The sequence below is a fragment of the Emys orbicularis genome, chromosome 1 (genome assembly GCF_028017835.1).
Source record: "Emys orbicularis isolate rEmyOrb1 chromosome 1, rEmyOrb1.hap1, whole genome shotgun sequence".
Taxonomy (NCBI): Eukaryota; Metazoa; Chordata; order Testudines; family Emydidae; genus Emys; species Emys orbicularis.
Window position 1 is genome coordinate 13,814,640 of NC_088683.1, and position 26,196 is coordinate 13,840,835.

General features: G+C 45.2%; 1 protein-coding gene across 1 annotated transcript in view; it reads right to left on the reverse strand.

The window, feature by feature from the left end:
- The window catches only part of SFMBT2 (Scm like with four mbt domains 2), a 184,437-nt gene that overhangs the window by 74,166 nt on the left and 84,075 nt on the right, over nt 1-26,196 (reverse strand). The window contains exons 5-7 of the mRNA XM_065400494.1: nt 20,253-20,341; nt 15,649-15,895; nt 5,585-5,682 (exon numbers count right to left, since the gene is read on the reverse strand). Of these exons, the coding sequence (XP_065256566.1) occupies nt 5,585-5,682; nt 15,649-15,895; nt 20,253-20,341 (434 nt within the window). The remainder of the gene's footprint in view (nt 1-5,584; nt 5,683-15,648; nt 15,896-20,252; nt 20,342-26,196) is intronic.

A 26,196-nucleotide genomic window follows, 5' to 3' on the forward strand; every position in this document is an offset into this window, starting at 1 on the left:
ACTGAAGACAGAGGAAGTTTTGCCGTTGAATGTAATGGGAGTTGATCTGACCCATACATACAGGAGTCACTTTACCAACCACAGAATGGCAAGCATCGCTCTGGAATTAGGTTGCAAAGTGCAACAATGGCTCTATTCTTCCTCTGGAGACTGACATGGGTGGCGGGTATCATAGGCTGGGGGAGGCTCAGCCTCCCCAAATAGCCTGGTGTGGCCCAGCCCATGCTCCGCCCTCAGGTCTCTTCCTGCTTGTTTCCAGTTCCCTTCCCGCTCTTCTGTAGCCCAGAGGCTGGGGCTGGCAGGCTGAGGCCAGTGCTCGCAAGGCCCGGTGCTCGGGGCACTGGGGCTGCCCCACCCACCCAGCACTCCAGGGCTGGGGGCGCTGCGGCTACGCCGCACATCTGGTGCTCCGGGGAAGGGATTGGGGGCGCTTTGGCCATACTGTTCACCCACCCGGCACTCTGGGGCTGAGGTTGGGGGCGCTGGGATCAAGCTGCCCACCTGGCGCTCCAGGGCTGGGGGCGCTTGGGTGGCCTGGGGGGCCAGCGGCTACCGTGGGGGTGTTCTGGGCTCCAGCAGGCGAGGTGGGGGTGATAGGGGAGGGACCTCAGGCAGCAGGTGGGGCAGGGGCTGGTCTCCCCCAACAGGTCATTCACCCGCCGTCCATATGTGCGCAACTGAAACTGCAAAAGTAATTTAGACCCCAATCCTGCAAAACACTTAAGAATGTCCTTAACTTTAAGCATTGACTTCAACTGGATTACTTGTGTGCTTAAAGTTAGACATGCTTAAATGCTTTGCTGGATCAGAATCGATGGAATATAATTACCCAAACTGGAATTTACCGAGTACAGCAGAGTAGACACTTACACTTTTGCAAAAATGCCCCCAGATCTTTAACAATTGCATGATCTCTGTTTTACAGCTCATTTAACAGATGACAGCTATAGCCCCACGGAGCCCTGTTGCACCATGGGAGGAATTAGTTCTCCTCTGACTTTCAGTGAAGACCACCACCTTCTGGAACACCACCACCACATTTTTGAGTATCTAAGGTTTTCCTTGGAGGTCAGGAGCAGCCAAGTCAGACACTGCTTACCTCACAAGAGCAGATGAACCCATCATCAGCTGGGGCAGCTGCTGGCTTTTTTTAGTTCATGCCCAAGTCCCCACCAGTGGCAGGACATTTTCAAACCGCACAAACGCTGAGGCCTTATTGCTTAATTAAAAGATTTTTGTGCCAGACATTTAGACAATGGGCCTGATCCTCCTCATCCTTATGCTGGTGTAAATCAGGAGTAACGCCGATGAAGTTAAGCCAGCATAAAAGCAACGTAGGAGAGGAGGATCAGGCTCGGTATGTTTTGAATGAAGGAGTTCTGGACCTATTGGCTGAGTAAATGAAATGCAAGCTTTTGTCAGCCAGGTTCATCTTGTCCTCATGCCCATGTGTCATGAAATCCCAGCTCCAATGAAGTGAATGGAAAAACTCCCCATTGAGTTCAGAGGGGCCAGGATTTCAGCCATTATTTTAAAATAATAGTAATCAAATAAAACCAAAGGAAAATAATGGGTGCGGGGGGAAAGAACCAAGATAGGCTTCAAAATACTGCTCCTGCTGAAATCAATGGGAGTTCTGCAATTGACTCACGGAAGCAGAAATGGACCCCAAATCAGAACCTAAGCCAGATCATCAGCTGGTCACCAGTGGAGTAACTTCACTGACATAAGTGACTCAACAGAGCTACTCTGACCTGGCCCCGTGCAGTCAAATGTTGCCTCTCACCCCCAGTTTTGGAGACTGACATAAAATGAGACACAGACATGAGTCTCTCTGGTTTTGCAAAGCAGGTGCCTGACTGATGGTGATGTTTTCAAAGCAAAACAAAAACCACTCTGTGCTTTACTCCTTTGCAATTGAAACAAGAAATGGACCCGGAGCAGAAATATTTATCCAACCCCCCCACCATTTAGTGGGTGTTGGTCCTGCTTTGAGCAGGGGGTTGGACTCGATGACCTCCTGAGGTCCCTTCCAACCCTGATATTCTACGATTCTATGAATAGATGCCCAGAATCAGGGGCTTGGAGAAGACAGGGCTGAGCTGAACCTCACCCCGGATTTCGTTTGATGAAACAAAAAGCACCTGTGCTTTTTGCCCTTCTTCGTGTTCACTGTGCTTTGTGCTGCTCTTTCCTCTTAACAGATGAGCAGCCCAGCAATCTCCCACCACAAGGCACCTTAAAAGTGGGACTCACTGAGTCTAAAAACACAGTCCTGATGCCATCATGAAAGTAAGCGGACATAAGTTAGCACGCTGAGAAGAGAGGATCCCACAGCCAGAAGGAGTACATTCAAAAAAGCTTTTTTTGTGCCTTGCCAGGAATATTCTGAATTCTTTCAAACATGGAATATGATCAGGAATAGAAATTAAGTATCAGCATCACCTCTTTGTGGTCTAATCCTAGCACCACCATGGTTTGACCTTGAAACAGATAAATGAAATAAAAAGTGTATACTCAGAATCATTAGTAATATGGGGACAGTGACTGGACATCACCTTTGTGCAGACAGCCAACGCGAGGCCTATGCATCCCTTACGTGCTGGTTATAGTCTCAAAATAGGGCATAAATGGGACTTCAATGAGCACGGGCTTTGCATTAGCCCTCTGCCAGATGTGGATTTCACCCAGAGAGTTTTGAATAAAATTGTTCTAATTAAAGTGCTTCTTAGTTGGACCACAGAGCCCGGAACCCTTTCTAGGGAGTTGGCTGCACCTGTCTTTGGAAAGTGAAAATAAAGGATGGGAGATTGGGCAGGGAGAGTGATCTAGTGGGTAGAGCCTGGGACTCACGAGATCTGGCTTCTATTCCTGGCTTTGTCACTGGCCTGCTGTGACATATTTGGCAAGTCATATCCCCTCTCACTGCCTCAGTCTCTTGAGCTGTAAAATGGGGATAATTATACTGTCCTCCTTTGTAAAGTGCCTGGAGATCTACCGATGAAAAATGCTATACAAGAGCTAGGTGTTATTGTCAGCAGAAAAGCACAAAGTGGCTGTCTTTCCTAGCAAATAAATAAAATATAAACCAGGGGTTCCTTAAAGGACACAGAATTATAGAAATGAAGAATTGGAAGGGATCTTAAGAGGTCATCTAGTCCAGCCCTCTGCGCTGAGGCAGGACAAAATAAACCTAGATCATCCCTGATAGGTTTGTCCAACTTGTTTTTAAAAACTTCCAGTGATGGGGATTCCACAACCTCTCTGGGAAGCTTATTCCATTCCTTAACTACCCTTCCTAACATCACCAACAACAGAGTAAAAGTCAACCCTGTGTAAGGGGCCAGCACCAGACATCTGTAATTGCTTAGTGCCCATGTAACCCCTATTTTGGGGATGCAGTAGGATGTGAGTGATGCACTGGTCTTGTACTGACTTGCTGCACAGTGGTGAATTCCACCCCCATAGAGAGTAATGATGTAACCTATATTTAAAATGCTTGGCAAATAGGAAGGAGGGGACTATGCAATGATGAAGAAAGGGATTAATTTATTAATAGAGATATCCTATCTCCTAGAACTGGAAGGGACCTTGAAAGGTCATCAAGTCCAGCCCACTGCCTTCACTAGCAGGACCAAGTACTGATTTTGCCCCAGCTCCCCAAGTGGCCCCCTCAAGGATTGAACTCACAACCCTAGGTTCAGCAGGCCAATGCTCAAACCACTGAGCTATCCCTCCCCCTGAGGCAGAAGATTTGCTAGGAGATGCATTGCACACCTGCTAACGGGCTCCATGAGACAGTCTGACAAAATTCACTCATCAAACGAGCAGGTTATCAGCTGAAGGAAGACAGAATGAGGAGAGCGGTGACTGGGTGGTCATGGCACAGGTATGGCAGCACAACCATCTGGACTCTAGCCTATATCTTTCAGGCCTTCTTATTGCACCTATCACCAGCATATCTCTTCCACAGACTTAGAGCAGCATTTTATCGCTATGTTCCAATTCTCCTAGCTGTGCAATGGAACTAACAAGGCTTCCCTGAGTGTTTGTGACATACCTTTTGATCTTCAGACGGAAGATACTTTTGAAATCCAGAGTATTACAATAATGGCACTAGTGGCACCAGTGTAGATCACCAAAACAATTAACGCGGACTCAAGAGAGGGTGAGCACAACATATTCTTTGTATGGCCAGCTATTATAATCTCCTCTGCACGGTCTGATCTTGCTCTCATTGAAATCAATGGGATGTTGCCATTGACTTCTATGGGAGCTGGATTGGACCTGGAACGTGCAGCTTCTTGAGATAAACACAAAAAAAGAACTAAGAGTTTCTGAAAAGATTTTACCAACCATAGGGTGAAACCTACCATAGTGCAGAGGGCCAATATAAGGACTTTGAAACACTGGTCCTACTGTGTGCTGTACTGGTCAACCCAACTTAAAAAATGGTATTGCAGAACTGGAAGGAGTTTAGAGACAAGTGCTAAGAATGCTCCTGGGCTCCTACAAAGAGAAGCTGACAGACTGGAACAGTTCGCCTTAGAAAGACAATGGATAAGAGGGGACATGGTAAAAGTATATACAGTTATGAATGGTCTACAGAAGGTAGATAGGGAGAACAGAAGCACCCAGTCTCGTTACACAAGAATAATGGGATCTTCTATTAAAGTAAAAGGTGGGAAATTCAAAACTGATAAAAGGTGGAACTCTTTGCCACTGGAAGTTGGAATTGGGGGGGAGGGATAGCTCAGTGGTTTGAGCATTGGCTTGCTAAACCCAGGGTTGTGAGTTCAATCCTTGAGGGGGCCACTTGGGGATCTGGGGCAAAATCAGTACTTGGTCCTGCTAGTGAAGGCAGGGGGCTGGACTTGATGACCTTTCAAGGTCCCTTCCAGTTCTAGGAGATGGGATATCTCCATTAATAAATAAAGTAACTGAGGCCAAGAATTTAAGAGATTGGATATTTATATGGCAAAATCAAGAATATTCAGAGTTATCATAATCACTGACAACAGACTTTTGGAAGGGATTTTAAATCTTGTGTTTTGGGGCTGAAACCAATTTCTGACTATTACAGACCAAGATGAGACCTAAGTGGGGGTGGAGGCAGATTACCCCACATCCGCTTACTGCAGGGTTCTTTCACCTTCCTTTGGTGCTGGAGACAGGATACTGGACTAGATGGACCTTGGGTCTGATCCAGTCTGGCAATTCCTATGTTCCTAAGTCCCACTTAAACCCTACTTTGAAGACATAAGTGGGACATAAGTGGTGTCTTTTGTACAAGCCTTACATAGCAATGTGCTTTAAAAAATGATGTGGGAGAAAACAATGCCAAGCACCCCCTACTCCCATAATAATCTTTGACTCCAAGGAGTCAATTTTCCAAATGGAAAATCTGTAGAACAACAAAACCCTTTTATTTCAGCGTATGCAAAAATCTCACGTGTGACTTTTCGCAGCATGACCTACTAGAGCATCACTCTCCTAGCAGAGTTAAATACAAGATGCTATTCACTCCCTGAAGTATTTATTCATTGGTGGCTCTCTAATTAAAGAATAAATGGGTCTCTTTTACCTTGAATACTTCCATTGGAAGAGGAAACTTTGCTGCATCATTAAGGGATTTTTCCAGAGCGCATTTCCACTCAGATATATTCTTCAGAGAATAGATTTCTAAAACAACAACAACAAAAATCACATAATTGTTTAAGGACCAAACACTCCTGTAGCATGTTAATCTCATACACTATGTAACGCTACAATCCCAGTAAAACCAACAATGCAGCGTATACCCCGTACTGTGTAGTTCTGGTAAAAACAACAAAGAAGAATGACTCCACTAACACACAGAGCCAGAGAGTAATGTACTTTATTTCCTGCAGAAAAACAAACAAGACAATGAACACTTTTCAGGTTTTTTGTCAAAAAGCCAAAACTTGAAGTTTGAAAACCAAAAACTGAACTGGTTTTATGTTTGGCTGCCAAAAACTGATATTTTTGCTGTTTGGGGTTTTACAACCCAAAGCCGAAACATTTTGACAAAAAAAGGGAAATGTTCTCATAAACACTGTTCTCATTGGTAGTAGAAAAGGCACTTTTTGTTATAAAAAATAAAATAAAAATTTGCAACCAGCTCTATACACAGACATACTTGTCAATATAACAATCAGAGTACAATAGCAACCCAACAAATAGTCTTCACAACTGAAATCCAGTTATACTACAGCAGCTTCTTTAAATAGATTTAATATTGTTAGTTATATTACCAAATCCTTTAGTGATTCATTCCAGTAAAATGCCTATGAATCATCTACTGTAGGGACAATACAGTGATGGAGAATTTTATATTGGCTGTACTTCTGTTCTAGGAAACATATTGTTATCCAGCACACAACAAGCTATTGCAGAACATTCATCTCAAGCTCTTAAAGTTACGAGATCGACAGATAGAGTGCAACAATTATTAAAATGGAAATGAACAGAATAGGCTCGAATCCAGATAGGGAATAAACAGAGTGCAATTCCAATGGTGTCAGTGTAGTTATGTACACCAGTGCTGCATTTGGCTCAATTTTCATTTGAAATTCTATGCTTATAACAGCCGCAAAGATTTACGGCTGCATCTTACAATTCTGAAGGAGAGAAGAAGAAAAAAGATGGAATTGGCAAGTACAGTTTTCACCTAGCATTGAAGCTACAAGGGAATGTTATGCTCTGATCTCAGCAGATTTACGACCTTATCAAAACAGGATTTGCAGAATCACTCACTGGAAGTGGATGTATTTATACATCCGCTATATCAAACTATCCAACTTCAGACAGACATCAAGGGTATGCATATGAATTTAAGCGCACTTAGAGGGACATGTTAACCTTTTAGGGCTATATTTTTAATTCCTTGCCTGTCTGGATTTCAGTGTGAACACACATTTTGATCCTCTGTTTAGAGTACAGATTGCGGCCGGAGTCCTCTGTACCAAGAGCACCTTTTAAGCGATTGACGTCTGACGAAGTGGATATTCACCCACGAAAGCTTATGCTCCAATACATCTGTTAATCTTAAAGGTGCTACAGGACTCTCTGTTGCTTTTTACAGATCCAGACTAACACGGCTACCCCTCTGATACTTTTAAGCGATTGTTACTCAGGGTGCCTGTTACGGCAGGTGTCCCTTTCCTTTTGGAAGCACTGCTCACCCTCGGGTGCATTAAGAAAGTGACCCAGTCCTACCACCCTTCCTAGCATGAACAGCCCCGTTGCCAAGGGGAATGCTCACATAGGTAAGATGTATTCACACCGGGTTCAGTCAAGCAAGGGGGAATGTGCTGTTGCACTGCCCCAGGAGCAGACCAGGAAGCAGACACTGTCTCAGACAGTCACAATCTGCCTCCAGGTCTCACCCTGCGCCAAGCCTATCCCTGGGGCAGCGTACTTCCCTGGCATAGCTGGTGCACTGAGGGGGGTGGAGCCATGACTCTGCCCCACTCCCTGCCCCATCCCACCCACGCGTGAGTCGGTGTGGCTGGGGGAATACACAGCAGCCCCACACAGGCTGCTTCCTGGTCTGCTGGTAGCATCCTGCCTGGGCTGTGATTCTGGCCGGCCCCTAGGTATGCTGTGCAAAGAGCAGGGAGTCTCCTTTAGGCTCTCCCCCGCACTCGACTCCCAGCGTGTGAGAGGCAGCTGGCACCCTGCAAGGACAACCCTGTGAGGATTCAGGGCTGGATCATGGTCAGCCCCATGCAGATGGGCCGTGTGCAGGAAAGAGACTTGCCTCTAGTGATGCAGCATCACTGAACCTTGGGACCTTCTGCCCTTCCCCACCCACCCACCGCCGCAGAGCCGGTGGGAATGAATGCTTCTCTGAAATGGAGTTGCTCGGAGAGTGCAAGGATGCCAAGGGACCTGGGCTCTGGTCTGGGGTTTGTTGGTAAAAAGAAAGGCTCTCTGGGCATCTCCATGCTTGGCCACTGTCCGGCCATCCCCCTCCATTATTCCTTCCCAGCCATCTGTTTTTATTTTCCATTTGTTAAGCTTCAAGCTAAGATGATTCTCCCTGCCCCTCTTCAGATTGATCTGCAAAAGACAGCTGTCAGCCAGGGGATAGCTCACTACCCAATTCAGCAGCCTCTGGCCCAGGTGAATGGGAGATTTCTCACTTGGCATAGGGATCAGCCTTCCAAGGCCAGCAGCCACTGATTGCTGAATTTCTGGATCCCTAAATCAGTGCTCTTCATCTTGCGGGATATACAGTTTGCAATCAGAGACCGGCACACGGTACACAACACTGTTACCATCTCGATTTTATTTTGAATCTTAGGATATTTCTTTCCTTACAGACCCCCTTCCTGGAGGCATTTGATGACGTGGGAATTTCAGTTTTCATTAAGAAAAGAAAAAGTCATTTCTGGCTCCGATAGCTGCTGGAAAAAAGCTTGCAAACGGGACCCCTAAAGGCTCAAAAATCAGAAAACAAATAAAAAGAACCCAACGGTGATGATTTTTTTTTTTTTTACATCTCAAGGTTTTTAAGCCAATCTTATAATTCTTGGGAGCCGGACTCTGATTTTTAAACACTTGGGGTTGGCAACACTGCAGATGCAGATTTATTGGGCCAGAACCTCGCTAGTGTAGGAGCTATGCCATTACACTAGCTGAGGATCTGACCCCTGGTGTTTCCTTAGCTTCTTACTGTGTTTTATATTTACTAATGGCCTGATATTCTATGATTCTATGTTTCCTGCAGTGTCTGCAATGGAGCTAGGGGCGAGAGTAGGCGAGTGGCATTTATTATTCTTGCATTTGAGTAGGTGAAAATCAGTTGCATGTTTTGGTGCATATTCAATGAGCCTCAAACTGGCACATCTCCCAGTTGCAATAACCAGCGAGCGATATTATGAACGCATTTCATTAGATAGAGGCAGTTAAGTTATGTTGGCAAGTTTATGGACACTAAATCGCAGCGTTAAAAGAGCATAAAGCGTTCTCTTTCAGTGATAGTGTTGCAGACAATTGAACAAAGTGTGCCGTGTCAATTTGTGTTGAGGGCAACAAGAAATAAGCAATTAAAATGTCTGCCGATTCATCTTTAACTACGAGTTCGCATGAAATGAGGCAATCTCTCTTTGTATCAAAAATTGGGGCCAGATTTCGAGCTTGTGTCATTTCAATGGCGCTGCGCCAATTTACATCAGATGAGCATCTGATCCCAGGAATCCAAACTCATCTGGGGTCAGAGCCTCGCCCCATCCCAGCTCCTTTGTGCCAGATAAATGGACTTAAGGGGACCCTCAAACTCAGGGGTTCTCAAACTGGGGGTTGGGACCCCTCGGGGGGTTGAGAGGTTATTACATGGGGGAGCTCCACCCCAAACCCCACTTTGCCTCCAGCATTTATATTGGTGCTAAATATATAAAACCGTGTTTTTAATTTATAAGGGGGGGTCGCACTCAGAGGCTCGCTATGTGGAAGCTTGAGAACCACTGCTCAAACTCCTGATTCCAGCTGGGGAAGGATACCACCCTAGTGCAGGCACTGTGGCAGACAGCCAGAAGGGCTGCCTTCTGAGGACACCCTTGCAAGCCTTGGCACAGGGGGCATGCCAGGAACGGGGGGAGGAGGCGTGTTTTGGGGGTAGGCCTGACTCGATTCTGAGCAATGCTGTGCTCCACAGGGCAGCCATCACTTAAACAGGTCCCCAGGGCTATCCAAAGTTACGCTGGGGCCTTCTCCAGACCCAGGACAGCCCAGGCTTGCGAGGGCAGAAAGATGGCGTAAAGTCACCTTTGCCCACCTCCCCTGGGATGCGAGTTGTGCATTGCATTGCACAGAACAGACTCTCACTCCTGAAACGCAGTGTAATAAACAGCCTGCCTGCCTCTGAAATAGCCACCCAAGCTGAAACCCAAACCTGCAGTCTTCAGATTGATATTCAACTTAGAAAAAACATGGCATATTCACACAAGGAAATGAAGTTCATAGCCTGGAGGGACTGACTGCAATGGTGTGACGTTGATTTACACCAGCTGAAGACGAGGTGACAGGCACCCTCACTTCTCACTGGGAGATAAGGGTGGCTGGCACGTCACAGGATCGGGCCCAGAAAGGATACGCATAGATTGGCTAAGGTAGTTGGGGGTGCATACGTCCAACACACCCAGAGGGTGAAAAGAGCAAGGACAGATGGAATCCCTTGGGAAGGAACCAGGGAATAAAACTAGGAGTCACGTAACAGAATGACAATAAAGGGACCGTTGAGGTGAACGCGAGGGAAAACGCCCTGGCAATGATTTGGCTGTGGCACAATCTCCCAAGAAGATCCTCACTTTAGCCCATCTGCATTCTTCACTACATTCTTCACATTAGTTAACTGCCTTCCTGGGCTTGCCATGGGCTTTGCTGAACCACCTAAGGGGTGCCGTAGAGGAGATGGCCTCTAGAGGACCACAGGCCGATGAGGAGAGGAATCCCTTAGAAAATCCTGAGGAAAGACGCTCTGATACTGTACGCCGTAGGAAGCATGCAGGAGGGGAGTAATGCTATGCTAACTTCTAGGAACCTGGCACCTTGGAAAAATGCACATGCCCTGCATGCGGTGGGTGACATTCATCACAGCATAGAGAGCTCTAATTGGGACTTAAGTAGCCCATACCTGATGGCCGGTATCTTGACCATTGCAAAGAGAATTGAATTGGGGACCGCCAAAGCTAAAACCATCTATAGTATGAGCCAAAGCAGGAGCTGTAGAAGACTCCTATCTTCTGTGGCTCATAAGAGATAGGGACCAGTAACACACACTCACTAGTGGGTGACACAAACTTCGTGCTGGCCCTCTCTGCCCTTGGTGGAATTTCAGCCTGAACGTTTAAAGTTTTGTGTGTGGCCCGAAGTCTCCACTCGCTGAGTTGCGGATTGCTGCCCGCTGTGACGTTGCACTCCATAATGCATGGAGTTATGGAAATATGCTTATGAGTGTAAATATGAGGTAACTGGAATATGCTTCATGCAAAAGGTCTCTTGTAAGGTATCATTACAAAGTTTATAATCTACTGAGTGTGTTCATCCTCTTTGTATGAATGTATCTTTCTTGTAACTGAAACTAGGAATATGACGTATAACTCTGAGGTCATATTGTAATTATGCAAAGTGTGGGCCATTAATGGTGGTTTAGAATCTTGATGGCTCCCATTGACTAGGACAATTGGTTATAAATGGCTCTGTTTACTTGCAAACCTTCCAGGGTACGTGCGGGCCAGCCCTGGAAGAATGGAGACTAAGGGTATGTCTTCACTACCGACTGGATCGGCAGGCAACGGTCAATCCAGCGGGGATCGATTTATTGCATCTAGTCTAGACGCAATAAATCGATCCCCGAGTGCTCTCCCATCGACTCCTGTACTCCAGCTCAGCGAGAGGCGCAGGCAGAGTCGACGGGGGAGTGGCAGCAGTCGACTCACCGTAGTGAAGACACCGCGGTAAGTAGATCTAAGTACGTCGACTTTGGCTACGTTATTCATGTAGCTGAAGTTGCGCAACTTAGATCGATCCCCACCCCTAGTGTAGATCAGGCCTAGGGGTCTCACAGGACATGTGAACATGTTACCTGATACTCAAATCCATCCTAAACCTGGTGCTTTTCCATTTAGAAGGAGGGGTGGGGATCCAGAGAGACAAAGGATTCCCGCCTTGTGCCAAAGCTATAAAAGGGGGTGGAGCAGGACAAAGAGGGTCCCAGTCATGAGAAAACCCCTAGTTTCCACCTAAAATGTCTGCTGGAACTGACAAGGATTGTACCAGGGGAAAAGATTGGGTCCAGACTAGGAAGGAGTCTAGTCTGTGAAAGAAGCTTATTGGAACATCTTTGAGGGTGAGATTTATCTGTAATCAGTTTCTTAATGTATTAGGCTTAGACTTGTGTGTTTTGTTTTATTTTGCTTGGTAACTTGCTTTGTTCTGCCTATTATTACTTGAAACCACTTAAATCCTACTTTTATACTTAATAAAATCACTTTTGTTTATTAGTAAACCCAAAGTAAGTGATTAATACCTGGGGGAGCAAACAGCTGTGCATATCTCTCTATCAGTGTTATAGAGGGTGGACAATTTATGAGTTTACCCTGTATAAGCTTTATACAGACTAAAACGGATTTATTTGGGGTTTGGATCCCATTGGGAGCTGGGTGTCTGGGTGCTGGAAATAGGTGACCTGCTGAGCAGTTTTTGGTTAAAGTCTGCAGCTTTGGGGGCATGAGCCAGACCTGGGTCTGTGTTGCAGCAGGCTAGCGTGTCTGGCTCAAGCAGGCAAGGTTCTGGAGTCCCAAGCTGGCAGGGAAAACGGGCTCAGAGGTAATCTCAGCACATCAGGTGACAGTCTGTGACCGAACCCGTCACACCCACATCGCCATTTCTTGGCAGGGATCCATAGGAAATACTTGCCCGCATGGAACTGACTTCCTTCTCAGCTGAATGCCGATGCTCAGGGAGTACGAAATCAAATGTTGTGTGCGCTATCTGCAGGCATTTATCTCCAATCTAGGAAATAATTTAATGTGCGTAAAAGGAAATTATGCTGCCACTGGATGGATTAATAAGGAATTACTTACTGGAAATTATATTCAATTTGTTGCAGCCTACATTTTTCTCTCCCAAATTAATTGTGTCTATTTAGTAACAATACAATATAACTAATGGGTCTTGTAATCCTTTGTTTCTCAGCTGGACTTCGAGTGGCCAACAAACTGTACTGAGTATGAAGTGGGACTACCAGCACCTAATTGTCTCTGCTCTGCTCCAGAAGCAGAGCAAACATAAGATAAGGGATCTTTAAGGGGCTGGTCCACAATGATAAGACTAGAAACCTAGTCAATTTCACATTGCCATTTGGCTTGTCAATAGAGTGGAGAGCATGACAGCTGGCAAAACAACTGGGGAACAGTAGGGATTAGGAGGGAACTAATCAGGAAAGAGACGGACAGAGAGACAGGGGCAGAAGCAAGGGCTTTGATTCTCCTCTCCCACCAGTGTTATACTGGTGTAACTCCACTGGAACAGACCCTTAGCTGGTGTGAAGCAGTGTACCTCCATTGAAGCCACTGGATGCTATAATGAAGAGCTGGCTTGCTGGCTTGAATAGTTATTTCAGATTTACACTAGTGTATCAGGGCCCCACGTAACAGTGGGAGGACGATGGGGAGAAAGCAAAGAGCAAGGTGAGAAGGAAAGAGAGCAGGAAGAGAGAGAGAGAGAGAGAGAGAGAGAGAATGAGAGAGAGAACAAGAACAGTGAAAGAAAGCCAAATAACCAAGTTAGAGAAAAGAAAAAGAAAAAAAACCAAAGAGACTAAAAAGGAGCCAGAACAAAGGAAAGAGACAAACCCCAAAACAAATACAGTATGAGAATGGAAGCAAAAAGCAGAAAAGACAGAAGTAATCATAGCTGTGTTTACTGAGAATTAAGTCGGCCGGCGAGGTTGTCAGAGAGGAACAATGAAAAGGTGGGTTTTGGTGACCCACAGACTATTACAAAACACAAGACTACTCTACCCAACACCAGCTCTGCTGATACAGCTAGACAGGCAGAGCCACACCGGCAGAGCCCCCTAGTAGAGGTGCAGCATATGCTGACAGAAGGAGTTTTTCTGTTGGCATAGCAATATTCCCCTCTCCCTCCCGCCCCCAAGGTAGCACTCTTCTGTCAGTACAGCTACATCTACATGGTGGGGATGCAGGTGGTTTCTGGCATAGCTATGTCAGCTGCAGGGGGGGGGGGGGGGGGGGGGAGTTTAGATCTCTGACCAACATAGCTCTGCTGACAAAAATTTGTAACACTGACCTGCCTTAATGTGTTCACCCTGGTAACTGCTCTAATGATTTGCAACACAGAAGGAAAGCAGCATTAAAAATACCTTCCCAGGGATAATCCCCACTCAACATTTATTGAAATCAACAGAAAGACTCCTTCTGTTACACATGGGACAACTGAAGCCCAGAGAAGTTAAGTGACCTGCCCCCAGGGACAAAGGAAGAGTTAGGGATAGAAGCCAGGTCTCCTGTGCCTTAACTAAGGCCTGGTCTACACTAACCCCCAAATTCGAACTAAGGTACACAACTTCAGCTACGTGAATAACGTAGCTGAAGTCGACATACCTTAGTTCGAACTTACCGCGGTTCAGACGCGGTCCACACGCGGCAGGCAGGCTCCCCGTCGACTCCGCGGTACTCCTCTCGCCGAGCTGGAGTACCGCAGTCGACGGCGAGCGCTTCCGGGATCGATATATCGCGTCCAGACCAGACGCGATAAATCGAACCCGGAAGTTCGATTGCCAGCTGTCGAACTACCGCGGTAGTGTAGACCCAGTCTAAGAAATCATCCTTACTCCTCAAGGGGAATTTTGCCTGGTCTGGGGTTTCACTACAAGCCATAACTTGAGTTGAGGTAAATGTTTTGATGAAGCTGAGTCAAGTTGCTTCGGGACTTGGGGTGGAAACTATAACGCTGAAAAACGTGCTGACTTTGTAATGCCAGGCAAAATGTGCCATTGGCTGAGTTTCGTTTTGAGTTGTTGTCTTCGACTGAATCTATAACTCGGGGCAGCTCTCAGGGGTGCAAATGAAAGCAACTCTAACCCAAGAGGAAAAGCATCCAAAAAAAAAATTCCTTCAAAATGAAACTGACAAGGTTTGCCCAGCCCAGCCCAACTTTACGGGGAAAATTCATCCCACAGGCATGTCCCCTGAAGTCAAATCTGGTCCTACTCTAACATAGCAACAACAGACACAATTGGTATAAAAATCGCACATGCTTTAGGGGAACTGGAAAATATAATCGTGGACTTTCAACTCTAAAAAGTCAGACTTCTACCATTTGTACTAAAAGAGAGCTCCCTTAGCCAGCAGCAGTAGTAGGTCCTTTAGCCTGTCCGTGAGTCCAGCCATTAGAGGGCACTACTCAGTTACTTACCTATACAAAGCCACTACACTGTGGGTCTGGTTTTCCATCTTTTCACTCCAATTTTACATTGCAGTAGTGCCATTAACTTCAGTGGAATTATTTCTAGTTTACACCAGAATGAGACATTATGCTCCAAAACACATTTCTCAGGAGACTTTCATTATATTATTGTTATTATTACAATACCACCTAGAAGTTCCAGTCAGGAATCAGGACCCTACTGTAGTAGGGACTGTACAAACGTAGTAACAGTCACTGCCCTGAAGAACTTCCAACCTACCATACCCAACTTAGACAAAGGGCTGATCTACACGACAAGTTACTACACTGCAAACAAGAGCTGACTCTACAGTGCCCCGGCTTGCCATAAAGCCCACAGGAAGCCACTTTATCCCCATTTCATAGATGAGGGGCAGAGCGCTTAGGGGTTTTGCCCTTAGATTATATAGAAAATCTATGGTAGAGCGGGGAATTGAACTTAGGTCATCTAAGTCAGAGTCTGAGCCACAAAACCATCGTCATGCCCTTAACCAAATCCACCAGCCAAATGGGTTTAAACTGAGTAACTCGTGGTCAAAAAAGCATGACTGATAAACTAGAAGAAACGAACAGCAGATCCACACCATTCTCAGTAAATAAACAGGTTTCAAATGCAAATGATGAGAGCATATTTTTAACGAGCCATTTTACCTGCAGGTGGGTCCATTCTGTATTTATTCTCTTGACACCAACCGACTGGTCGAAGTCTGCAATCCAAGTAAAACAACCACTGGTCATAGGATTCAGTCTCCTCCAATCCCACATAGCGAAGGCGTAATCTTCCTCCAACATTTTCAACCACACTAACTATCCAGTACTGAAAAGGGTTCTGGGAATCCTGCAGCTCTATTAAGGAATCAACTGTAATGAGGTCTACAGGGTTTTTTCCTCGCAGAGGCTGTTTGAATAGAAGCAAAACTCCTTATTTTAAATTTTATTTGAAGACGTCTCAAGGAAACAGATGACAGCAGAAGATTATTTTTGTTTTTCACACCATCATCCAAGCTATCAGCAAACAGTCTGTTCTCCTCTTTTACCCAACGGCTTCCAAGTGCAAATTCAGAAGAAAACAGAAAACAACAGTTGTGCTAATTTCTCAACCAACAAAAAAATAAAATTGCTGTTGGACATTTTAGGATTCTTAGGAATCCACCTAGTAGGATTCTTCCAAAGGATTCAGGGCCCAGTCCTGCTAGGGGATTTCACCCCCACCGACTCTAACTGGAGTTTGGGGTGTATATCCCATCATAGGACTGGGCCCTGAAATTAACCTAGAAGGCATGCTACTCAGAGCATGATCCTGAAAGCCCCCCATGTGCACAAAGCTCTCATTCACCATGGACTTGATCCTGCTTCCACTGCCATCAGTGGCAAACTTCCCACTGATCTCAATGGGGGCAAGATTGGGCCATCCAGTGGGAATTTGAAGGCCACTACGTCCATGGAAGACTCCCATTGACTTCAAAGTGCATGAGATCAGGTGCTAAAAGAGAGCGGTTTTCTGGATCAGGCCCTCATAGCTGATTTAAAGTGAAACAAGAAGTTCCAATGACAATGTGTATTTTCTTACACACAGAGTATGTTCTAAGGCCCCGATCCTGCAAACACTTAAGCACAGACTCAGCTTTACTACTGCAGTACCGCCAACCTCAAGCACTCAAAACCACGAGTCAGGCTCTAAAAAAATCCTGTGATTGGGATAAAAAAATCATGAGTGGGGTTTTTTCCACAAAATAATATATTTTGGATTCTTTTTATTTCCCTTTGGGTTTCTGAGCCTTTAGAGTGCACTTGCCCCACATTTTCAAGCTTTTCTCTGAAATTCATGAGGTCTAGAAACATACTTTTTTTTTTTTAAATGAAAGCGAAGATTCTCATGCACAAATCTCTTGATTCCAGGAGTTGGGGCTTTAAGAAACACATTAAAAAAATCATTCGATTCACGATAAAATTCCGAGAGTTGGCAACCCTGTTTCTTCAAGAAGTCCCAATTGCTCACAGCAATGAAATTAAGCACATGCATAAGTGTTTGAAGGATCAGGGCCTAAATTGTTAGCTGTTTGTGTACCAAGCCTGTTGAAGGAAACACACAGTAAAAACCAATAGCCTTTATAGGGATTTCTAAAACATTTTGAAAATCAGAGAGAGTTCGAAAATGGTTCATACTAGGGCTGGTTGGGAAAAAAAGGGAAGCCGGTATTTCAAAAAAATTGTCCCTTTTTTTCTCTTTTTTCCCCATTCAAAAAACTGCAAAAATTTGAAATTCAAACTTCCGCCAGCATTAGAGTTGATCAACAAAATGGAGAGGAGGGTTGGAATCACAATTTTTCTTTTGTAATTTGTTCCCTTTTATTTTTAATATTTAAAAAAATAAGTTTGAAATTGTGCAACATGAAAATTTTCAACCAGCTCTGTGAATAGTTGATACATCTCAGTGCAATACATTTGCTTACAGTATTAGCAACTTTCTTATTGTATTTATTAAATGCATCCATGCAATCTCTTAAAGGATCATGTCATGGCAAAATGCTGTTTCTAAATACACCTCTACCCCGATATAACGCTGTCCTCGGGAGCCAAAAAATCTTACCGCGTTATAGGTGAAACCGCGTTATATCGAACTTGCTTTGATCCGCCGGAGTGCGCAGCCCCACCCCCCCCGGAGCGCTGCTTTACCGCATTATATCCGAATTCGTGTTATATCGGGTCACGTTATATCGGGGTAGAGGTGTATAACAATATCATGGAATTCTGATTTAATGTCATTTTTCTTCCATACAATTGCTTCAGTGCAATAAAACATTCCTTAACATCAAAGGATATAGTAACACCGTAATGATTTAATTTATTATAATAGATGCCTGGCCATTATAAAGCTAATATTGCTTCTCTGATCTGCATGCTAGAAGCTAAGCCAAACAATCAGTTGTCACTTTTCCATGAGAGCAGAATGCTAACATTAATATTTGGATTGTATTGAGTATTCATTTTGAAAGTACAGCAAGAACCCTTTTATGAACAGCTCCAGTACAGAAAATTACCTTGTTAAATCAATATGCAATGATAACAATGATCTGCAGTGCAGATTAACAGTAATTCTATTTACCAGTGGGTTACAAACACAGCATGACGTACTGTATTACCCACATACCTCGCACATAACAGAGCATAACACCATTAAACACAAGATTGCAAACGGTTTCTATCCAAGCTGCTGTTTCCTCCCTCCACACTTCTGCCCTTGTTGCCTGCCTGTTTCTTCTACCAACATCAAAGGAGGTAGGGTAGAGCCTACAAGCGACATGGGGGCTTATTCTGATCCCATTCACATGGTTTGGAATTGCACCAGTGTGAGATAGGAGTCAAGCCCTTAGGCTTTCGGCATATTCTAGCTGGGAGCATGAAAGTGACTGTGGATCCATCTGCCATGATCATCTAAGGTTATGTCTACACTACACCTTGTGTCGGCATAACTTAGGTCACGTAGGGGTGTGAATAAATCACCCGGAGTGGCATAAGTTACACCAACATAAGCGCCAGTGTGGACAGCGCTGAGCTTCTGCCGCCCACGGGGGCTGGAGTAGGCAAGCCGCCGGGAGAGCTCTCTCCAGCTTAGAGCGGCTACATTAGAGAGCTTACAGCTGCACCGCTATAAACCTGCTAGTGTAGCCATGCCCTGTTTCTTTGAATGTTTAGGATTTTTGGCCTTGTGGACTGAAAAACCCTGGCGATATTCTACTAAGTCTACCCTGTGGCTAACTAGTGAAGTACCCGTACTCTTTAAAAATGAATGCATGTGTTTGTGACTTTCACGAGTGGGCAGAAACAAAGCGATCAAAGCGAGGAGTATCTTGAAATGCATCTGCATTCTTAAGGTAAACAAGCGTTTACACAGATGTAAACCACATGTTTACTTTAACTCTGAATCCATCCAAGGCAGGGCAGAAGACGAATCTCCTCCAGGGAATATCCCAGCACTGCAGATCCTGCAAACCTGTTCTCTACGTGCCTGACCTCTAGGCAGTGCTACAGCACGTATTGCAAGCATCTCTAGCGCTCCAATTGCTACTGTAAGCGATTGCTCCTGCAGGAAAAAGCGTTCTCCAAAATCCCAAGGCAGCATTCAGTTGAGAGCACAGAGTCCCAGCAGGGAAGCTGCCAATTTCACACGGTTTCAGGACGAAACCATAAATGGGCCCAAGATTTACTCGAAGGGGACTGTGCGCCTCAGCGCAACTTCCCACGAACCTGGTCTGGGATTGGCGCTTTTAAGTGAGCCCGGCACCGGGTGAGGTTGGCATGGATGTCGTTCGCCCTGCGAACATGCTCGGTGCCTAGAGCTTGAATCATCTGGCTGTGTTTTTACATGTCCCCATCGCCTCACCTGAGCAGAACAGAGAGACTCCCTATTGCCAACAGCGCTTTCGTGCACTAATCGCCAAATCCTGTCCCCAATGAGTAACTGGACTTTGCGCTGGGGAGATCCATGGGGTCAGAGGGAAAATGAATTCTCCCTGCATGGGCAGAGCGACCCCACAGCTTTGTCTAGCATCGACCTATGGACTGACCAGTGGGTCCAGCGAATCCCCACCCCCACTTGTCTGCTGGCCCGACACCCTAGTACCCGGCTGGCTGGAGACCTGTAGTGCTGTGCTCCATGGTGCAGACCCCCTCAGGCCCCTCCCTCAAACTCCACAATGAAGAGACGTAGATTCTTCTGCCTTTGGGGCTTCCTGTGTCTCTTCCTTGGGCCTACAGGTGATATGAACTCCCTCCTATAGGGTTCCAATAGGAAGACTCCTTTGACCTGAAGGGGCACTGGATTAGCGCCATAAGGTTATGTCCACACTGTAGCTGGGAGGTGTGATCCTAGCACGGGTAGACAGATTCACGCTAGCTCTCCTTAAGTTAGTGCGCTAAAAATAGCAGTGTAGATGTTGCGGCAGGGGTGGCGGCTCAGCTAGCAGCCCAAGACCATGCCCGCCTGGCCCCCGGGGTCCAAGCTGAGCTGGTTACCCCAAGCCGCTGACCCGCTGCGATAGCCACACCTCTATTTTTAGCGCGCTAACTTAAGCAGAGCTAGTGCGAGTCTATCTACCTATGCCAGGATCACACCTCCCAAGTGCAGTGCAGACACACCCTAAGGGGATACACAGACATTGCAAGCACAGAGCCCTATATTTTCATGGTTGAACATCGCTATAATATAAATACAGTGCCACGTTATTAAATATAAACTGCAATCTAATACATACGCCTTCCAGTAAATTTGCAGGTGCCGTTCGGGAGCCTGTCAGATCGTGTATAAGAAACGCCGTCCAGTCGGTGTACTTCTCTTTGATTGCTGGGGGGGAAAAATAAAAGAAACATTTAGCATTGCAGATGATGCCACGTACATTATAAAGCCACTTTCCATGGTCAGGACCAGCATGGCCATGGGCTTATCGGCTCTGCGCTGTGGCTGTATCCAACAGAAAACAGAGCTAAGAGTTTCAAGTTTTAGATGCAAATACAGTTTGCACTATGAAAGAACAGGCCCCAGAGAGTCTACACGCACACACTGAGTCAGATCCTCAGCTGGTGGAAGTAGGCGTCACTCCACTGAAGTCAAGGACATTGATTTACACCAGATGAGGAGGCGGATGACCAGCGCCAGCAGCATCTTCCCAATTACATGCTTCATGTTCACCACTTAGGCTCACACTTGTCATACAAGGTATCTTTGAATGTTTTATAAATCACCCCAGAGGACAAAAGCCATGATCACATCCAATTCATTGACAAGGCATTAATATGGAAACGCCACACAGCATTCTTCCCAGGTAACAGACAAAGCAGCCCTTAGGACAGGGGTAGGCAACCTATGGCACACGTGCCGAAGGCGGCATGCGAGCTGATTTTCAGTGGCACTCACACTGCCCGGGTCCTGGCCACTGGTCCGGGGGGCTCTGCATTTTAATTTAATTTTAAATGAAGCTTCTTAAACATTTTAAAAACCTTATTTACTTTACATACAACAATAGTTTAGTTATATATTATAGACTTAAAGAAACAGACCTTCTAAAAACGTTAAAATGTATTACTGGCACGTGAAACCTTAAATTAGAGTGAATAAATGAAGACTCGGCACACCCCTTCTGAAAGGTTGCCGACCCCTGCCTTAGGACATCACTAACTAGCTAGTGAATAAATATGTTTCTGAAAAGCTAAGGAAGGATTGAACCAAATTCCTAGGAACTTCTATTCTGCTTCACAATATCCGAGCCACTATCTTCTAGCCAAACAACACAAACCTGTATCTTCTTAGGATTCAGCATTAACTAATTTTTGTTACATTTAGGCTGGAATTTACAAAGTCATCTGTGGGATTTAGATACCTAATTCCTTTTAAAAGGAGTAGAAACCAGGCGCTCAAGCGCCTTCGGTAACTCAGAAAACCTCAGCCTTAGTACGAAAAACCTCCTGTAATTAATCTTGTGTGTTTGCAACTGAGGAGCTCTGAGGATACATTCTAATTTCACCTGCCTATAATTGGGAGTTAGAGATCAGATTTTTTCCTCAGACCTAACTTACACAAGGGTTAGATAATATATTGATAAACAGAAATACTGTTATATTTCTAAACGTAGCAATGTTAGCTGCAAAAGAAAAAAAAATTATTGTCAACGGAAAATTGGAAGCAACTGGATAGAGGATTTAGAGACCATGACCCCCTAGCGGCATGCAGTAACTACAGTGCTAAAAATACAGGGTCAGATCCTCAGTAACTGTTGGCTGGCATAGCTCTACTGACATCAATGAAGCTATGCCAGCTTACACCAGTGGAAGATCTGGCCCAAACGATGTGGAATCCTTTTGTTTGAAATTAGCTTTCAAATGTAGACAAGCCCCCCAAAGTCACCTGAAAGCAATTCTGGCTATTGGTGCCAGGTTCCACAGGAGAGTCAAAAGCAACGCATAGTGATGGGTATTGAAGGTGCTGATCGATTTCATTTTATTTGCATGGATGTACAACTTCTTTCCACTACCCGAAGGCAGTTACAACAATCAAGGCAGTTTCCATATCATATCCAGCTCGGAAGCCCGACTGACTAAGTTCCACAAAAATGGAAAGAATACAGCTGCTGCAGGAGTTGGCCTGGCACTACCTTCTTCCTGACCTTCCCCACAAAGTGAAGGCTGGACCTTGTGAGATAATTTATGCCATTTCTCTTGAACAAGGGCTGGGCCACCCCCTATTTGAAGATTACTGGGCCCAGACTTTGCTCACAGGCTTTCACCAACAAAGGCAGCACAATCCCCAGCGGCCACCAAGAAGTAAATTTTTTACACAGATTCGCCACTTCCTGCTCCCTCCCAGGGGAAACCACATTGGGTCACCTGCATTCTGGGTCTTCCTCAACTAAAAGGATTTGCTTCTTTGTGATTAGGCTGCAGGGTACCTGAACCAAAAGTTTCAGGCAGCCCCATAAGATACCAGCCCATCATTTTACCCTGCGCTGTACGCAAGGGAAAGTCACCTGTTAATTCACTGATAGGAGTGATAATGCTGGTAGCTGGCCAACAGCCAGACTGATGGGAATCCAAAACCTTCTGAGCACTTGCAAATCAGAGCCATTAATTTGCCGTCACGCTCATTTCTCCAGAAGTTATGGGGCTTGAGAAAGCAGCGAAATAGCTCCATAATCTGAAATGTTGTGGCTATTGCCAGACTTAAATGTAGGAATAAATTCTGATATTTGGTGGGAACTGAAACTGTCTAGTCTGTTTATCCTGAGTATTTCTGAGACACCTAACGATGCTGCTGCGCTAGGTAAGGACCAACTACCAAGGACCTGATCTAGCTCCCATTGAAGTGTGTTGAATGCTGCGGCTGACTTTAGTGGGAACAGGACTGGACCTAAAAGGTGTCAAAAGATGAAATAATTCCACCAGAGATCCAGAAGCCATGGGCGAGATTGTGCCCTTAGGCACAACTCTGTGTAGACCGCAGCACCCACAGACTAACCTCTTCTTCCTTCTTGCTCTGAAGGGGAAGTGATTTACTGCAGCCCTTCACAGATGCAACTTATTCCCCCTCCCCAGCCACTAGAGCATTGGGGAAGGAGGAGTGAGGAGCCCTGGCTCCTCCAAATCTCCGTCCCCTTGCTAAAGGGAGCAGATGGAATTCAGCCGCTGCACTCCACACAGCACCTGAAGATCTGGGTAAGTCTAGCATGGTAGGCTAGGAAGGGCTAGGGCTACAGTCATGCTAGGGCTATTCACAAGCTGGCCCTAGATCAGTACCTGTTTTCAAGGGCATGGGGGTCAGTGACATTTCTACCATTAGCGATACACCGATCAGTCTTTCGTAGCCGAGATAATACCCGCAGACGCTGTATTGTTCTAACGAGGGATGGCATTCATGGTGTGCAGCATTTCACATATCCCAGGCACCGGCTGAACATTTACCTAACGACTCCTCTCCCCACCCCCATGAGGCAGAAAATGTTTATTCTCCCCAGATGACCCATCCGGAAACTGAGGCACAGAGAGATCAAGCCCCAAAGTGCCGAACGTGTGCATTCATTTCGAGTGCCCAACGGGAGCCTAATATCCAGAGGCGCTCAGCACCCACAACTCCAAGTGAAGTCAATGAGAGCGGCGGGTGCTCAGCGCCTCTGGAAAAAAATCAAGCCCAGAGGGTCTCAAGGAGGAGAGCCAAAACCAGAGGCTGCTTTTGCCCAAGGGGCCTGATCCCTTGGGGGGGGATGATAGCTCAGTGGTTTGACCATTGGCCTGCTAAACCCAGGGTTGTGAGTTCAATCCTTGAGGGGGCCATTTAGGGATCTGGGGCAAAAATCTGTCTGGGAATTGGTCCTGCTTTGAGCAGAGGGTTGGACTAGATGACCTTCTGAGGTCCCTTCCAACCCTGATATGCTATGATTCTATAATCCAAAGCTCTTTGAAGCCAACGGGAGTCTATTAACTGATGAGTTTGGGGTTAGCTGCACAGAAGTACTGCCAGGGGAGTCGGCACTGTTTCACGGTCTGAGCCGCATTTCTCAAAGCTTTGGGCATTTGTCGTGGGGTAGCACTTTGACCACTGATGCTTAAGCCCCTGGGCGCTGATGGGCAGGAAAGCAGGCGTATGGGGGGTGATGGCTGCGGAGCAGCAGCTTGAAAAATGCCAGTGAAGCCGCTGTGGCAGACTTAGGCACCTATCTGCCTCTTTAGACTGCTAAGGACCTTTCGAAATCTGGCCCCGACATGCCAAAGCCAGTGACAGAGACAGGCTCAGAATTCAGGGTTCCCCACACTGGGCTCTTTCCTCTCCTATGCTCCTTTAAAAGCCCATTCTCTAATGGCATTTGAACTATGTAGTCAGTTTTACAGAGCCAAATAGGGTGCCCAGATGTCCCGATTTTATAGGGACAGTCCCGATTTTTGGGTCTTTTTCTTATATAGGCTCTAGGGTGACCAAATCGGGACACAGGGTAATAGGAGCCTATATAAGAAAAAGACCCAAAAATCGGGACTGTCCCTATAAAATCAGGACATCTGGTCACCCTAGCTCCTATTATCCCCCACCCCCATCCCGATTTTTCACATTTGCTGTCTGGTCACCCTAGAGCCAAAGCTCTTCCAAATGTATTTAAATTAGCGAAATTAAAAGTACTTGTATAAAATAATGATTAAACTAGTCTCTAACTTCCCCATATCTTATGTAGCACCATTTTTGCATCAATTTCTCTGGCAGAACCAGGAGATTTATGGCCTTTAAAATATTTAAAGCACAGCAATAGCTGGAAAAGAAACTATTTATAAATGCCTTCTTTTTTCACCATTCCTGATCTCTGTTCTATTCCTGTCTGCTTGCTTTAGTGTCAGAAACTCTGGTCTAATCTGCAACACCAGTGGGAACACAGGAATTGGCATACAGAATCAAATCAGAACAATGGTCCGGGTAGTCTAGTATCCTGTCTCTAATAACGGCGAGTGGCAGATTCATCAAAGGAAGCTAGCCGATCTACGGGACAGCAAGCTGGATTGTATTCTGGCTCACACGTCAAGCAAGTTGGGAACTGGAAAATTCTGTTCTGCAGGAAAATTGTGACATTTTGGAGGGAAAAAAAAAATCCCAGTCAAAGTGAAAGGATGATATTTTGAAGTTTCTGGCAAAACAAAATATTCCAAAAAAATTCAATTCGGGATTCTTGAACTATTTCATTTTGATGGGGAAACGCATTGTTTCAATAACGTAAAAATCTTTTTATTTCATCTTTGTCATTTTGATTCATTTTGTTTCCACTTTTAAATTATATTTATACATACATAAATACTATAATAAAATTAATCTTTTAACGTAAAGTCAAAAAGATAAAGTCAAAATGAAATGTTTGAATGTTCTCCAAACGAATGGATTTGTGTCCACTTTTTCCCCATCAAATGGTTCATTTCCACTTTTCCCTGTTGAAAATGTTGTCAAATGCAACACCTTCCCACAAAACAATTAAATTTTGATGAAACAACAGTTTTTCTGTTGAAAAAAGGAAGAGTTGAAAAAACTTCAACTGGATCTACAAATAATGCCCTTGTGAATTAAATCCCAGCTGGGGCATAACATTTTTTTATTTTAATGTATTTATAAATCGTCCCCCAGTGGTTGTGGTCTCAGCTGATGGCTTGATTTGGAGAAAGGGTGATTTTGTGGTTAAGAGATTGGACTGGCACTTGGATGATGCAAATTCAGTTCGCAACTCTGCCACCGACTTCCCTTAGTCTCAATTGTGACTCAGTTCTCCAGGTGAAAAACAGGGATCATTTGTCTAGCTTGTCTCTTTAGATTGTAAATTCGTCAGGGCAGGAAATGTGTCTTATGTTATTTTTGTTCAACGCCTAGCACAACGAGGCCTTGATCTTGGCTGGTGCCTTTAGGTGCTACTGCAACACAAATAATAAAAATAAAAAAAATTAAGTTTAAAAGATGGTCACTTTCAAACAAGAAAAAACTAAATTTATACATAAGTGGTTTAATAACATTTTGCAAATGAAAATGATTGTTCATTGTGGGTTCTTCAGTGGGAATCCTGAAAAAAAGCCAAATGCGCATTACTAAAGTACACGTCTTGAAAATGGCCAAAATGGCTCTGTTAGTCCACAGATTAAGTTTTGAACTGAGTGGTTTTGTATTTTCACAAAATTCCAAAAGCGTGCTGT